At 43.5% G+C, this 16625-nt stretch overlaps 1 protein-coding gene across 1 annotated transcript in view; it reads left to right on the forward strand.

The window, feature by feature from the left end:
* The window catches only part of LOC126252117 (gamma-aminobutyric acid receptor alpha-like), a 235467-nt gene that overhangs the window by 183061 nt on the left and 35781 nt on the right, over positions 1 to 16625 (forward strand). Inside the window, exons 8-9 of the mRNA XM_049952984.1 lie at positions 4857 to 4994; positions 6634 to 6787. Coding sequence (XP_049808941.1) covers positions 4857 to 4994; positions 6634 to 6787 — 292 coding nt within the window. The remainder of the gene's footprint in view (positions 1 to 4856; positions 4995 to 6633; positions 6788 to 16625) is intronic.

The following is a 16625-nucleotide window of genomic DNA, read 5'->3' on the forward strand; positions in this document are numbered from 1 at the left end:
CCTGGTTCACACCAGGTAAAAAGCCGGCGAGAGTCACTGTTCAGACTATACCTGGACTCTTCCGTGAAAATAACCTGGGACCACTGCTCCAATGGCCATGTACTGTGTTCTTGACACCAGGCTTTACGGGCTCTCCTGTGACCACGGGTCAGTGGAATACACCTTGCAGGTCTCCGAGTGAATAAACCATGTCAGTTCAGTAGTCTGTATGAAACAAAAATTCCTCAGATTTCCTCAATGCACAGTACTTTTCGAAAAAGTTCACTGACCTGATTAGAGTTGTACCCCCACACTAGACCTCTTCTCACATTGTGATCAACCAGTAAGTTCAGAAGAGGAGCATGACAGCCGCGAGTAAATGTTGAACTCTTACCCGGTGTTATGCAAAAGAAAGTTCTTTTACGTATAAAATGATTTCTATAAATATATTTCGTTATATTCAATTAGATCAGCCGTCTTTAGTGTGGAGCCGAAGGTTTTTGACCCACACTTTGATCGCTGTTACTTCTTTAACATGATGTGAGAAATCGGAACACAAAATCAATATAATTTATTGAAGCCTTTATCCCTTCTCTAATTTTTATTGACCATCATTAAAACAACCGGCAGTCGTCTTGCACAAAGATGTTTCGTATTTGAAACTCCATTTTGGTAATTGTACTGTTAATTCTAATACGTCTATGACGTCACCGATTTCTTACACGTTTAGTTGCGACTCATGCAATAATACTTTATTTTGTTAATTTTCTTGACATTTCCATCTGCTATTGCATTCTGGGACGCCCTTCATCCGAATAATTTTCAAGAGAAGTTACGGACGTTTGATTTTAGATCACAAATCCTTTACTGTAACAAATGAAGGAGGAAACTTCCTCTAAATCCAAACATTTTCGCATACCTTTCCGTTGGAGATAATCCGTCCAATAAGTTCAACACAGTTACAATAAAAATACGTATAAATATAACTGCGCATCGCATAATGTGTAAACTGGTTTACGTCTCGAGTAACACATGGGTCATCTAAACAACAACGTGGCACCATTACTATCAACGTCAGCTCTATAAAGCCGTGAACATTTCCCCTTGAGCCAGCATTAAGTGACGGAAATCCGCTGATGTAATCTAGCACAAGCACTGGTATGGCTGGTCGAATGTTATTGTCTGACCCCAGGTGTACTGTAAACGTAAATCGCCTCAGTCAAGAGGCGCAACGCTGAGGCGGAAAGCCTCCTCAGTAATCTGAATCGATTATGTATTACCTGCGCTACTGATTCCTGTAAGTGGCTCTGCGTTTCTAATTAACGTTACAGCGTCGTAATGAAGTAAGCATTCGGGAACATGTATAGAACAGCGAAACTAAGTGTAGATCAAGTCACTTCATTTGCACTGTTCAATTATGGATTGTAATACTAGTACCCAGTATGTAAATGGACAATTCGTAAATGGCACTGGCAGGAAACACATATACTGGTTCAATATACTTTACGTTTAGCTTATCGTGGCTTAGTTATTCGGCGCGAGGGAGCGCACTGTTCGCCATAGCACCACCAAGGATGTCAGCTAACCTCAACGCGACGTGGCTCCATTCCTAATAACATTATTTCGAAGCAGCGATGGCATAAGATTTGTGGTCAACCATGGATGACTGTAGAACACAAAATAGAGGACTTCCAAGAAATAACATAAGCGACTCAGTTTCGAAAGTAAAAGAGACTGCGAACATTTCGTACGGTATCAATGGTTAATAGTTAACTCAATTGTTAATTGCCCAATAACAAGAGTGTGTTTCTAAAGTTATATTTCTCCAGGAAATAAATGCTTTCAGGAAACATAAATTTTAAATCATCTGCTTAATTTTCATTTCCGAAGCCTATGTTCTGGTACGTGACTCGGCCTTTATCCTTTACATAACTACGGAATGGAGAGAAAAGTTCTGGTTTTAGGATGTGGTAGCTCTGGATATAAGATCCTTTGGAGAAAAACCAGTGAATTTATTTTTAAAATAATGAATTATTTTATGTATACCATATACATTTATTTAAGTCCCTTCGTCTTCAACTACAATTCTCAAAATTGTAATGATTAGTTACGTTCTTCGTTTGCAGGAAACCTGAACTCGTTACAGGTTTTATGCTTAGGAGGAATAAGTTAAAGACTCAATACATTGCATCTGTTACTCTCTAACAACATGGAGCTAGTTGCAGCAGAGTCCCTTTCAAAAAGATCGGATCAACATTACTGCAGTAACAGGAACAACTGACTCGACCAATTGTTACTAATTTCTCGATAAGAATTACTTACATTAGAGCAATAATTCTCGCCTTTCGAGTGTTCAAAAATGCTGCCGTGCTGTAAAGAGCTGACTTAGAAAAATATTACGGTATCCTTTGTAAGAGCAGTATAGTGGATGGGTCTCAAATGTTGAGAAAAACTGTGGTACTAGTAGGTACATGTGAAATTTGCGTTTTAATCAAGAAATAAGGTAATTTGAACCTATGGTGGGTACCTGTGACATTGATACATAAATAATTTGAAATATTCACAGATTTAGACACAATTTTTGGACACATTTTGCTTTATTTGAACGAATAACTAGTTTCGGCTTTAAGAGCAATCAATGGATTTACAAGAGGGAAACAGGAAGAAGGATAGAAGGAGCAGTGAAATGAAAACGATACAGGTGTAAGAAAGTAAGTTAACGGTTTATTATTGCAAAAGTAATCGCCGTAACTGTTAACAATAGAAGGACCGCACCCATCATTTTGACAGGTGTTCTGCTTTAGTAGACTTATTTCTTGTAAACTGTTTGTTATACCATTCCCATTTCTTATGAGCTTTAATAAATATTTGTGAGGTACGTGTCTTCAAAGAATAAATCATTTAGGACCTTCCTGAAGTGGCATAATGAACTCCTATTAGAATGAGCGACACCCATCATTATGGCGGGTACAGACGTGTGAAACGAAGTTCTGCGGTTTCTGCGATTTAGTGAAAAGGACAGACGTCTCCAGGGACACATCGCTTTGCATCTGTTATCCTTGTGTGGAATTCTTTCATTGCCATTTCCTTGCAGTGTTACGATTAAAGTGAAAATCTCACTATGGATGAGGATGAGCAACTGATGCTATCCAAGGATAGAGAATGAGAAATGAACAAGACAAATTTGGAACAAGGTTTTGGCTTGCAGCTCTTATAGATTACAGATATTTGGTGAACGGTTTTCCTTACCTATGAAAGATGAGTAGGGTCCCATAATCTGATGTAACACATTTGCGCACAGATATACCATAATGTCACTGACTAATGAGTCAGGTGACACGATTTTACTGTCAGGGAAAGTGTAACAAAAATGTGCTTCTTTTCACTTCAGTGCATAATTCAGCTATTATCAATAAACGATTTCCTGAAAAGCTGCCAGAATTACTGACATACTACACCACACTGGCACCAATTGCGGCGTTGATATCATCGACCAATAACTGACCAAATGGGTGTTGCAGATTGCTTATGTATGATTTTTTTCTTTTTTTTTTTTTTAATGCTTGGACTTGGTAGCTTTTAATGCATTGGTGCTCAATAAGGAACTAACAGGTGAAAAAGTAAGCAGTAGTTAGTGCCTTCAGTAGTTTGAATCTTTTATTTAGCTGGCAGTAGTGGCGCTCGCTGTATTGCAGTAGTTCGAGTAATGAATATTTTTGTGAGGTAAGTGATTTGTGAAACGTATAGGTTAATGTTCGTCAGGGCCATTCTTTTGTAGGGATTTTTGAAAGTCTGTGTGTCAGTTTAAGCACAGTCATGTATAATTGTTCAAGGGGACGTTTCACATGCTACTTCTGGTGGCTGTGAAAATATTCATACATGTCTCTACCAATGCACTGGTTACGTCATTCTTTTTCCAACTACGAGTCTAACACATTCTATGAGTCACTTTCTTTGATCCAATGCGTAATTCCCGAGATATTTCAATATCTACCATAAAAGTGACCGCACCATATATTATGTAATAAGACAAAATATATGATCTCATAAAAATGTATGCTCCAGAGTGCCAAAGTGGCACCCGCCAGAATGTGAATTCTTTCGTGTTACCTAACATCTGTAAAAAACAACAAGTTTATACCAAACGTCATGATGTCACTAATTTTGCTATTGACCATTGCTGGACTGTAAGGGAAGTTATCCATTCTACTATCGTATATGTTTGTATTAATTATTAGGTACAGAATGTTGATTGTACCATGCAATCCTTGAGAACAAATGAAACTATATCCTGGTACACTGTATAAACAGTATGAAACAAACTGCTATACACCGAAAATTGTTTTCTATATTAAAAAAGTCAAAGAAAATCACCTGTCAAGATGACGAGTTGGTTCTTGTACGTAGACCACAGTCGCCGATCCTTCTAGCGTTAGCAAATTTATCCCTCTGTGATACAATATGGTCAGCGCCTTCATGGAAAAATGTTTGCGATAGCCTACAGAGTCATGATTATTCCCAGGCGTGCACTTCTTTGCCCGAAGGAAATCGGTCACTTGTCTCTTCCTTCAGGGCTCCAAAAATACCAAAATATGGAAGCCGCATGTGGAGCGATAGGGACTACATCGAGCATGTGTAGGGGCTTGCTAGCGAAACTTTTGCAGTGTAGTCGAAACAATCTTTTGCAACATACTGGCTCGAAACTGGTGGTCTGTTTAAATAAACTAAACTATGTTTGAGGCTGTGCATCCATAAATTTATTTATAACTTTTTATTTGGAAGTTGTCATGTGTGTCGAGCACTTGTTGCTGTGAACGATGACGCACTTTGTTTCCTGCCTCTGCTGAGCCGTTGTCACCGTGCTGTCTCGCCCTCAGTTCGCCGTGGTGCACTACTTCACCAAGTACGGCTCCGGGGAGTGCTACTTCAGCTCAGACCTCAGCTCCGTCTCCAGCTCCGACGAGGAGGACGAGGACACGTGGTCGGCGCGGCGCAGGCGCACCATCGAGCTGCCGGTAAGAATTATCCCAGTACATGGACGCTTACTCATGTGCTGCTGTTTTAAATAAATACCTGGGAAAAGGGTTCTATCCCTAGTCCATATACTATCGAATACATACTGATGGGATAAAATGCTACATACACTCCCAAGGACAAGGTCACTTTATTGACAACTGAGGTGATGGGTATTTCCTCATTGTAGAAGTATATGATCACAACTTCAGACCGAATGAAACACACATGTCACAGTAAAGGGTGGTCAGTCATTCGCGTCAATACACAGCTACCTGCACCCACCACATCCACACCCCTTTGGTGGCAATGCAGGCGTGTATTCTCGCATGTGAACGATCATAAAGAAGCAAAATAGCGTCCTGTGATGGACTGTGCAAGCGCCTTGCACCTTTTGTTGCATTTCGGCAATGGTTCCTCCAGGCCCAGGAGAACGAGCAAGTTCCCGCTTCGTCACTTCCCATATGTGCTCCACTGGGGAGAGATCTGGTGATCTTGCTGACCAGGTCCGGTGTTGTACACCACGAAGGTGATCTTCGGCCGCAGCAGCCGCATGTGGAGGGAGACTGTCTTGTCCCAACAGCTACCGCATTTGGAACCTGTGTGTGGTGGCGAATGCGCTCTGGATTAGGCAGCTCACCAGGTCTTCGCTATGGTTCAAGTGGCTCTGAGCACTATGCGACTTAACTGCTGAGGTCATCAGTCGCCTAGAACTTAGAACTACTTAAACGTAACTAACCTAAGGACATGACACACATCCATGCCCGAGACAGGATTCGAACCTGCGACCGTAGCGGTCGCTCGGCTCCAGACTGTAGCGCCGAGAACCGCACGGCCACTCCGGCCGGCCGTCTTTGCTGTACATGCGCACTTCCATCACTCTCGTGCAGACAGAACAAGCTCTCATCACTGAAGCCAACACAGCTCCGTTCCACTCTCCAATCAACTGTTTCACAACACATAAGTAACCGTGCTTGGTGGTGTACTGCCAATGGAAATTTGCGGTAAGGACTATGGGACCAATCTGCTGAGGCATCGCTCCCTAGGCTTACGCACTAATTAATCTAACTTAAACTAACTTACGCTAAGTACAACACACACACCCATGCCCGAGGGAGGACTCGAATCTCCGATGCGGGGTAGTCCGTGCGAACCGTGCAACACGCCTAAGACCGCACGGCTACCCCGCGCGGCCTATTGTCAACGGTAGGCTGGCCAGAAGCACACGCGATCTCAATCCTACCGAAGGCAGACTGCTCCCAATGATCCCTGTCCTCACATCAGGTGTGACACATATCCGGATTTCGTTCTTAGATGAAGCGCGGTCGGCCAGTGCTACCAGCTGAGGGTGAGTCGGTCTTGACGCGCGCCTGTACTACACATTTGTTTACGGATGTGGCAATGTCCCACAGACCATTGTTGAAGGCAGTTACACATCACTGACACATTATACTCAATATGGACAGCAGTCCATCGATATGTCCTTCCAGCTTCCCGCAGGCCCACATTGCGTCTCTGTTCAGTCGGCTGAAGCTGTCCAGCATGAGTAGGCACTCGCTTGTGGGGGCGCGGATGTACCCTTGAATGAATGCTTGGTGCGCTGTGACTTGTAAATGCATCATTGGGCCGATCTTCTTTCAGCACACCATAAATGCAGAACTGTACTGCACCTCTATTCTGGAGCCTTTCCTAGGCAAAATGACTGAGGACGAGATTGAGAATGCCTGGTTCCAGCAGGATGGGGCGACTGCACGCAACGCTCACATGGAGATGAACTTTTTCAAGGACATCTTCGGTGACCGCATCATCTCTCGAGGACTCTAGTTTACCCGACATGGCTCCACCGGATAACATTCTATTGGGTACGTTGAGGGGAAAGGCCTACGAAGGCAATCCGCACACCATAGAACAACTCCAAGGTGCACTGACACGTCACATTCGGAACATCACTCCCGATGTTTTGCACAACGTCTTCAAGAACATGCAGAAACGTGTGCAACTGTGTCTTCAAGTTGAAGGGGATGACTTCCAGCATCTCTTATAACTTCCATGACTTTAATACGACAAGTTATGAACTGCACCCTATATACACTACTGGCCATAAAAATTGCTACACCAAGAAGATGACGTGCTACAGACGCGAAATTTAGCCGACAGGAAGAAGATGCTGTGATATGCAATTGATTAGCTTTTCAGAGCATGCACACAAGGTTGGCGCCGGTCGCGACCTACAACGTGCTGACGTGAGGAAAGTTTCCAACCGATTTCTCATACACAAACACCAGTTGACGGCGTTGCCTGGTGAAACGTTGTTGTGATGTCTCGTGTAAGGCGCAGAAATGCGTACCATCACGTTTCCGACATTGATAAAGGTCGGATTGTAGCCTATCGCGATTGCGGTTTATCGTATCGCGACATTGCTGCTCGCGTTAGTAGAGATCCAATGACTGTTAGCAGAATACGGAATCGGTGGGTTCAAGACGGTAATACGGAACGACGTGCTGGATTCCAACGGACTCGTATTACTAGCAGTCGAGATGACAGGCATCTTATCCGCATGGCTGTAAGGATCGTGCAGCCACGTCTCGATCCCTGAAACAGCAGATGGGGACGTTTGCAAGACAACAATCATCTGCACGAACAGTTCGACGACGTTTGCAGCAGCATGGACTATCGGCACGGAGACCATGGCTGCGGTTACCCTTGACGCTGCATCACAGACAGGAGCACCTGTGATGGTGTACTCAACGACGAACCTGGGTGCACGAATGGCAAAACGTCGTATTTTCGGATGAATCCAGGTTCTGTTTACAGCATCACGATGGTCGCATCCGTGTTTGGCGACATCGCGGTGAACGCACATTGGAAGCGTGTATTCGTCATCGCCATACCGGCGTATCACCCGGCGTGATGGTATGGGGTGCGATTGGTTACACGTCTCGGTCACCTCTTGTTCGCATTGACGACACTTTGAACAGTGGACGTTACTTTTCAGATGTGTTACGACCCGTGGCTCTAGCCTTCATTCGATCCCTGCGTAACCCTACATTTCAGCAGGATAATGCACGAGCCTATGTTGTAGGTCCTGTACGGGCCTTTCTGGATATAGAAAATGGTTGACTGCTGCTCTGGCCAGCACATTCTCCAAATCTCTCACCGATTGAAAACGTCTGGTCAATGGTGGTCGAGCAACTGTCTCGTCACCTTACGCCAGTCACTATTCTTGATGAACTGTGGAATCGTGTTGAAGCTGCATGGGCAGCTGTACCTGTACACGCCATCCAAGCTCTGTTTGACTCAATGCCCAGGCATATCAAGACCGTTATTACGGCCAGAGGTGGTTGTTCTGGGTACGGGTTTCTCAGGATCTATGCACCCAAACTGTGTGCAAATGTAATCACATGTCAGCTCTAGTATAATATATTTGTCCAATGAATACCCGTTTATCATCTGCATTTCTTCTCGGTGTAGCAATTTTAATGGCCAGTAGTGTACATAGTTCTTTACCCATGGGTGCTACCGCACCTCCATGAAACATATAACTCAGCCAATTTTGTGTAGTTCCTGGGGAACATTCTTCGTGTTTCAGGATCCAGGGAAGAGTTAAGTCCTGTCCCACTATTCTTATGAGGTTAGCTACGGTATTCCACCCAACTGCTTGCTTTCGAAATTCTCCACTACGAACCAGACCTCTTTCCCCCGTAGCAAAATATTACTTTCGACTCGAGAGACACGTCTACCTTTAATAAGAGTCTTTACCTTTTCCTTTATTTTCTTGTTTATTAAACCAGTAATAGGAGACCTTATCTTTTATTTTATTTTCTTGTCTATTAAACCAGAACGCTATGTGTGCTATTCGTAGTTTTAGGGCTCGCAATTCCGCGCCATGGCATGGTTGCCCGGCTACATTGTCCGTTGGAAATGTTCGTCCTCTCGGGTCGGGAGGATGAGTAGGGGGGGGGGGGGGTGGCAGGGATAGTGGGTGGTGGTGAAAAAATTGCCTGTCCGTCCAGAAGCGGCTATTTCCAGAAGAACACCTCTAAAATCCGGTGCCCTCATGTGAGCCGGAAATTGTTCTCGTCAGACTCCCGCCATAGCTGGCTGCGTCTACCCCAAGCACGGCCCACGATTTTGCAACCTTGTAATCTCCCCTCTGTTTTTGTTTCTTAGCCCAGCTTCACCTCCCACTCTATAAAATCTACGTATTACCAAAACTATGTACCCACAAACTGTTATCCAACTTAAACTCGTATGCTCACCTTTGACTAAACAGAACCTAATTTGAACTGAACTGTCACTGACTTCAAAACAGCTTGTCTTTGTATTAAATGCGCAACGAAAGTCAAACAATTATCTAGGCCTGATCAAAATTTCCATCTGCCTCACATCTTGACAACATTGTTGCAGATTTCTCGATAGCACAACAGCAAACAGCAAGCAGGCAATGGCTAAGCTAGTTTTCTGTTTCAAAATAAATAGTCAAACTGTTGCTTGCAACAGTGCATAATGATAAACAGTGGGGTGATACACCAAGCCAACGATTTTAGATTGAAGTACGTGTTCAAAAAATTTGGGTAAAACTTTGCGTGATTTTTGCACATAACATTGATCTGAACAATACAATGCTTAACAAAGTGAACAATGATTTAAAAAGAGTACGATGTTAACAGAGAATTTCTATAGAAATCAAACAGCTTAATCAATTAATATGTTAATGCATGACTCAGGGAAGTGGGGTGGTCTTTCCCTCGGATCTCAGCATGTTAACTAGCTGACAATAATCATTCTTAGCTGCGTAGTGCTGCAGTCTTACCTCAAACTTCATCTCTTAAAAAATAATAACATTATTCAAAACTTTGTATCTTTTGCCCTTTCTAATATATACATCTCATTCATCCCTGCTGTTCTCTTCGATCAGTCTTCTTTGATGTAACGTATACAATCGCAAGTCAACACAGCTCTACTGAATACACTTCATTTAAGAATGTATCAGACTGCGCAGAGGCAAGGACTGTGCCACCATAAAACCAAAGATTGTATAACAGTAACGAAACCTGTTCTCTCTCTGTCGTGCACATCAATACATAGAAAAATCAAAATGACATGACACCTTACAACCTTACACCACCTGCTGTGACGGCAACGTAAAGAGCCCCTATACAAGGTGGCCCATTGATCGTGACCGGGCCAAATATTTCACGAAATAAGCGTCAAACGAAAAAATTACAAAGAAAGAAACTTGTCTAGCTTGAAAGGGGAAACCAGATGCCTCTATTGGTGGCCCGCTAGCTGGCGCTGCCATAGGTCAAACGGATATCAACTGCGTTTCTTTAAATAGCAACCCCATTTTTTACTACATATTCGTGTAGTACGTAAAGAAATATGAATGTTTTAATGGATCACTTTTTTCGCTTTGTAATAGATGGCGCTGTAATAGTCACAAACATATGGCTCACAATTTTAGACGAACAGTTGGTAACAGGTAATTGTTTTTAAATTAAAATACAGAAAGTAGGTACGATTGAACATTTTTTTTCGGTTGTTCCAATGTGATACATGTACCTTTGTGGACTTATCATTTCTGAGAACGGATGCTGTTACAGCGTGATTACCTGTAAATACCACTTTAATGCAGTAAATGCTCAAAATGATGTCCGTCAACCTCAATGCATTTGGCAATACGTGTAACGACGTTCCTCTCAACAGCGTGTAGTTCGCCTTCCGTAATGTTCGCACATGGACTGACAATGGGCTCACGCATGTTGTCGGGCGTTGTCGGTGGATCACGATAGCAAATATCCTTCAACGTTCCCCACAGAAAGAAATCCAAGGATGTCAGATCCGGTGAAAGTGCGGGCCATGGTATGGTGCTTCGACGACCAATCCACCTGTCATGAAATATGCTATTCAATACCGCTTCAATCGCTTTCGAGCTATGTGCCGAACATCCATTATGTTTGAAGTACATCGCCATTTTGTCATGCAGTGAAACATCTTATAGTAACATCGGTAAAACATTACGTAGGAAATCAGCATATATTGCACCATTTAGGTTGCCATCGATAAAATGAGGGCCAATTATCCCTCCTCCCATAATGTCGCACCATACATTCACCCACCAAGGTCGCTGATGTTTCACTTGTCGCAGCCATCGTGGATTTTCAGTTGCCCAATAGTGCATATTATGCCGGTTTACGTTACCGCTGTTGGTGAATGACGCTTCGTCCCTAAATAGAACGCGTGCAAAAAATCTCTCACCATCCCGTAATTTCTCTTGTGCCCAGTGGCAGAACTGTACACGACGTTAAAAGTCGTCGCCATGCAATTCCTGGTGCATAGAAATATGGTATGGGTGCAATCGATGTTGATGTAGCATACTCAACACTGACGTTTTTGAGATTCCCGATTCTCGCGCAATTTGTCTGCTACTGATGTGCGGATTACTCTCGACAGCAGCTAAAACACCTGCTTGGGCATCATCATTTGTTCAGGTCGTGGTTGATGTTTCACATGTGTCTGAACACTTCCTGTTTCCTTAAATAACGTAACTATCCGGAGAACGGTCCGGACACTAGGATGATGTCGTCCAGGATACCGAGCAGCATACATAGCACACACCCGTTGGGCATTTTGATCGCAATAGCCATACATCAATTCGATATCGACCTTTTCCGCAATTGGTAAACGGTCCATTTTAACACGGGTAATGTATCACGAAGCAAATACCGTCCGCACTGGCGGAATGTTACGTGATACCACGTACTTATACGTTTGTGACTATTACAGGGCCATCTATCACAAAGTGAAAAAAGTGGTCCAACTAAGGCGTTCATTTTCTTTACGTACTACACGAATATGTAATAAAAATGGCGGTTCCTATTTAAAAAAACGCAGTTGATATCCGTTTGACCTATGGCAGCGGCATCCAGCGGGACAACCATAGCGCCATTGGTTTCCCCTTTCAAGTTAGTCGAGTTTCGTTCTGTGTAGTTTTTTCGTTTGATGCTTATTTCGTGAGATATTTGCCCCGGTCACTATCAATGGACCACCCTGTATACACTATGTGATCGGAAGTGTCCGAACACCACGGAAAACATAGGTTTTTCACATTAGATGCATTGCGCTGCCACCTACTGCCAGGTGCTCCATATCAGCGACCTCAGGAGTCATTAGACTTCGTGAGAGAGCAGAATGGGGTGCTACGCCGAAGTCACGGACTTCGAACGTGGTCAGGTGATTGGGTTTCAATTGTGTCATACGTCTGTACGCAAGATTTTCACACTCATAAACATCCGTAGGTCCACCGTTTCCGATTTGATAGTGAAGTGGAAACGTGATGGGACACAGGCAGCACAAAAGCGTACAGGCCGACCTCGTCTGTTGACTGACAGGGATCGACGACAGTTGAAGAGGGTCGTAATGTGTAATAGGCAGACTTGTATCCAGACCATGACACAGGTACTGACAGTTTCATGGTCGAGCTGCTGCTAATAAGCCACACATCACACTGGTAAATGCCAAACGACGCCCCCTTGGAGTAACGAGCGTAAACACTGGACGATTGAACAGTGGAAAAACGTAGTGTGGAGTGACGAATCGCGGTACACAATGTGGAAATCCGATGGCAGGGTGTGGGTATGGCGAATGCCTGGTGAACATCATCTGCCTGCATGGGTAGTGCCAACAGTAAAATTCGGAGGCGGTGGTGTTATGGTGTGGTCGTGTTTTTCATGGAGGGGGCTTACACACCTTGTTGTTTTGCGTGGCACTATCACAGCACAGGCATACATTGGTGTTTAAGCACCTTCTTGCTTCCCATTGTTGGAGAGCAATTCGGGGATGACATTGCATCTTTCAACACTATCAAGCACCTGCTCTTAATGCACGGCCTGTAGCGGAGTGGTTACACGACAGTAACATCTCTGTAATGGACTGGCCTGCACAGAGACCTGACCTGAATTCTATAGAACACCTTTGCGATGTTTTGAAACGCCGACTTCGTGTCAGGTCTCACCGACAGACGTCGATTCCTCAGTGCAGCACTCCGTGAAGAATGGGCTGCCATTCGCCAAGAAACCTTCCAGCACCTGATTGAACGTATGCCTGCGAGAGTGGAAGCTGTCATCAAGGCTAAGGGTGGGACAACACTGTATTAAATTACAGCATTACCACTAGAGGGCGCCACGAACTTGTAAGTCATTTTCAGTCAGGTGTCCGGATACTTTTGATCACATAGTGTATGTGTCAGCTATTACGTTGTTACTCTAGCGCGAATGACACAATGAGGGACGCTAAAGCATTAAGAGTTTACCCCGTTTCCATCAGTCACCATCTTAAAAGTGTAACAGGTTTAGATCATTTTCAGATCTCACTACATAGTCACTTTCTTTGCCACACCATTGGTATTCATGAGGTATTGTCGATTTTATGTGCCGTGAAAAGACGCGAAGTTGGTACGTGCTCCGTACTGAAAAATAGGTCGTAAAACTGTTAAAATGTGGCTTTTTGCCGTTTCACTCACTCATGGAGCGAGGGAAAAATGACAGTTTAAGTATGTGTGCGCTGTAGTTCATCTAACCTTGTTCTCACCATACCTGCGGCAACGGTTCGTAGGAGCTTGTAGTACTAGTATATTCTTAGAGTCGTCAATTAAAGCCGGTACGTGAAACTTTGTAAGTTGGCTTGCCTGGGCTGGCTTACGGCTATCTTCCAGAGACTGCCGGTTCAGTTTCTCCACCACTTCTGTGACACTCTGCCACGGGTCAAACAAACCTGTCAGTATTAGTGCCTCCCTTCTCTCTACACGTTCAATATTCCCTGTTATTCCTACTTGATACTGGTCCGACATACTTGAGCAGCATTCTAGGATGGTTCACAGAATTATTTGTGAGCAGTCTGCTATGGTGAGTAATTGCATTTACGTAGCATTCTGCGCTTAATCTCTCCCAGGTGGTTTTGGGAAAAAAAGATCTGTCACTACCAATACGGTAGATCTACATCGAAGCTTCTGTGTCCAGTTTGTTAGGTACGTAGAATGAAAAGCAGAACAGACGCGCACTGCCTGTTCTTGGGATTACCGTGTTTTACGGACTATACGACGCACTTTAATTTTAAAGCAGTTTTTGGTAAATGACATTTTTTCCATTTTTATTATTAAAGTGCGAAGCCAAATTTTAAAAATTTCTTAGTTTATAAAACCGAATTGACCTTTAAAATCCCTGAAAATCGTCATCCTAGCTTTCTTTTTCTTCCACTTCGTTGTCATCGTTGTCCTCTTCATGCGTAAGACGGTCTTCACTGCCATCGCGAGCGTTACTTACGCCGCACTCCTTGAAAGACTTAACAGTTATGTCTTCTCTGACTATTGACCACGACTGTTTTATTCATTGACTCACTTGTTAGATTGCAGGTTGTTTTAAATCTCCCTTCGGGGTGAATTCATGTTGGGTTTCGTCCATCATTCATTTGTTCCATTCCTCTCTCATATAAAACCGACAGTTGAATCCAGTGTAGCCAGAGAGAGATAAGTTTCCCGCGACATCGAATATAAGACCAGAGGAAATTTTAAATCAAGAATGGATAATTTTATATTAATCTTATATGAATTTTGGAGACAATTTTTCGAAAAAAATGTCCGTCTTATAGTCCATAAAACACGGTGCATTTCTTATGCGTTGCACAGGTACAAGTCTTGTACTCGTAAGTTTCTCCGCTGCTGTTTCTCTTTCCCTTTCCAATGGAGCTGTTGCAAAGAATACTAAGGAGTTTTGCCTTATATTTTCACAGTCATCACACTCTATTTTTCTACTGTTCTTCGATTTACTTAGCAGGATTTCATCATTGGGCGTCGTACAGTAGCTAGAATTATTTGACTTTTGTCTCTCCTCCGCTTATACAGGGTAATCCAGTGACGATGTTACAAATTTTCAGGGATGATGGAGAAGGGTAAATGTATCAATTTGAGGCGGTGTCCGAAAACGAAAGAGTCGAACATTGAAAGTGAAAACCGTTCTTATACCTCTGACAATGGCATACACATACCTGTATTGTTGCTAAGAGTGTAGAGTAGTCAAGTTTCAGAGGCAACAGTATGGATCAGAACAAGATAAAAATGTGTAGTAAACATTGGCTCTAAAAAGGGTAGCTTAGGAGCTATGAACACTTGTTCATCTTCGCTTCTATGATACACTTCTCTTCTACTGAATAAATGCCCATAGCTCTTAAGGTATGCATTTTAGAGCCCATAATTACCGGAGAGTTTTTTTCTTGTTTTGGTTCGTACAACTCCTCTAAAAATGTGGAAACCAAGGAGCTTTCAGTAGAAGAGTCGTGATTCGCAGTATCGAAGATGAACAAGTCCTCATAGCACCTAAGGTATGCATTTTACTACGCAATGTTTTACTTATTTCTGAAAATTGCCTACCTTACAGTCCAGGCAGCAACAGTACCGGTACATGTGTTACATTGTCAGAGGTAACTATCGACTCGGACGTTTCCGGACCAGCGTCCCTTACCTCAGGTTGGTACATTTACCCTTATCCGTCATTCCTGAAAATTTGTGGCTTAATCACGGAGCCACCCTTTGTACTTTCCTTGCCGCGTCACATACCATCCCAACGCCATCATGCGCCCTTTCGGTTCCCGGTGGGCAACCGTCATACTCTCTTGGCCCATGAGTGTGTTTCTTGTGCGGACCTAAAGTGTCCCACAAGCACATTGTCAATAGATCCTACCCCGCGACAGTAATTAAGATTTTAGCGAGGTTTTCCTAGTTTATCAGGAAAATGCCAGAACTGGAGATCCCCAACATATCCGGAATTGAGAATAGCTTTGCTGCACTCCCAGCTCATTGTAATTTGCTGATGAGAACTGAAAGTTCTACGACAGTCACACTTTACCACATGTGAAGGACACGAACGAAATGAACCACCCCCAGCCACTAATGCCAGCTCTCCCTTCTCTCTGGAATACCTCCTCAGTTGGTCACACGAAGGTGTGTGGATTCCTTTCACCAGAATACTACAAACCGAGCCACACTGACCACTACACCACAAACGGGGTTTACAGTACTTTGCTACCTGCGTTCTTCTTCTTTTCTTTTCCCATGCAACGTCACACAGACTCAGAAATGGACTGTGTGTGGATACAGTACAGGCTGGAAAAGAATGTGGCAGCGTTGCTGAAGTATCAATCTTCCATTCACCTATAATCATTCGTGAAACGCGTGTGGAAACGGTAATAACACAATAACCAGCTGTTTCATGCTAGAATCTCCAACATAAAAGTCCAGTGTGTCCGGAACTGGACTACTGTGTAGATGTCAAACAGCGCACCCCACCGTGGGGCTTGGAAGCGAGCAGCGGCTAACCAACTGCCTGCCCTGACCGTACCTAAACTATCGGATTCGTCTTCTGATACGGATTTGGCCTTGTCTTCACAATCACGGTGGTGTGCATAGGGCGCGATGGTATATTAATGACGGGAGGTCGTAGCATAACTATACTTAAACAAAAGTCGACTACAAACTCAAATACTATTAGAAATATAATAAAAACAGTCCATACCGCATAAAATATTTTATTTTATAGACTGTTACAGGTTTCAGTCACTGTCTGTTGATCCTCAGACCGTTA

Source organism: Schistocerca nitens, chromosome 4, assembly GCF_023898315.1.
Source record: "Schistocerca nitens isolate TAMUIC-IGC-003100 chromosome 4, iqSchNite1.1, whole genome shotgun sequence".
NCBI classification, from domain to species: domain Eukaryota; kingdom Metazoa; phylum Arthropoda; class Insecta; order Orthoptera; family Acrididae; genus Schistocerca; species Schistocerca nitens.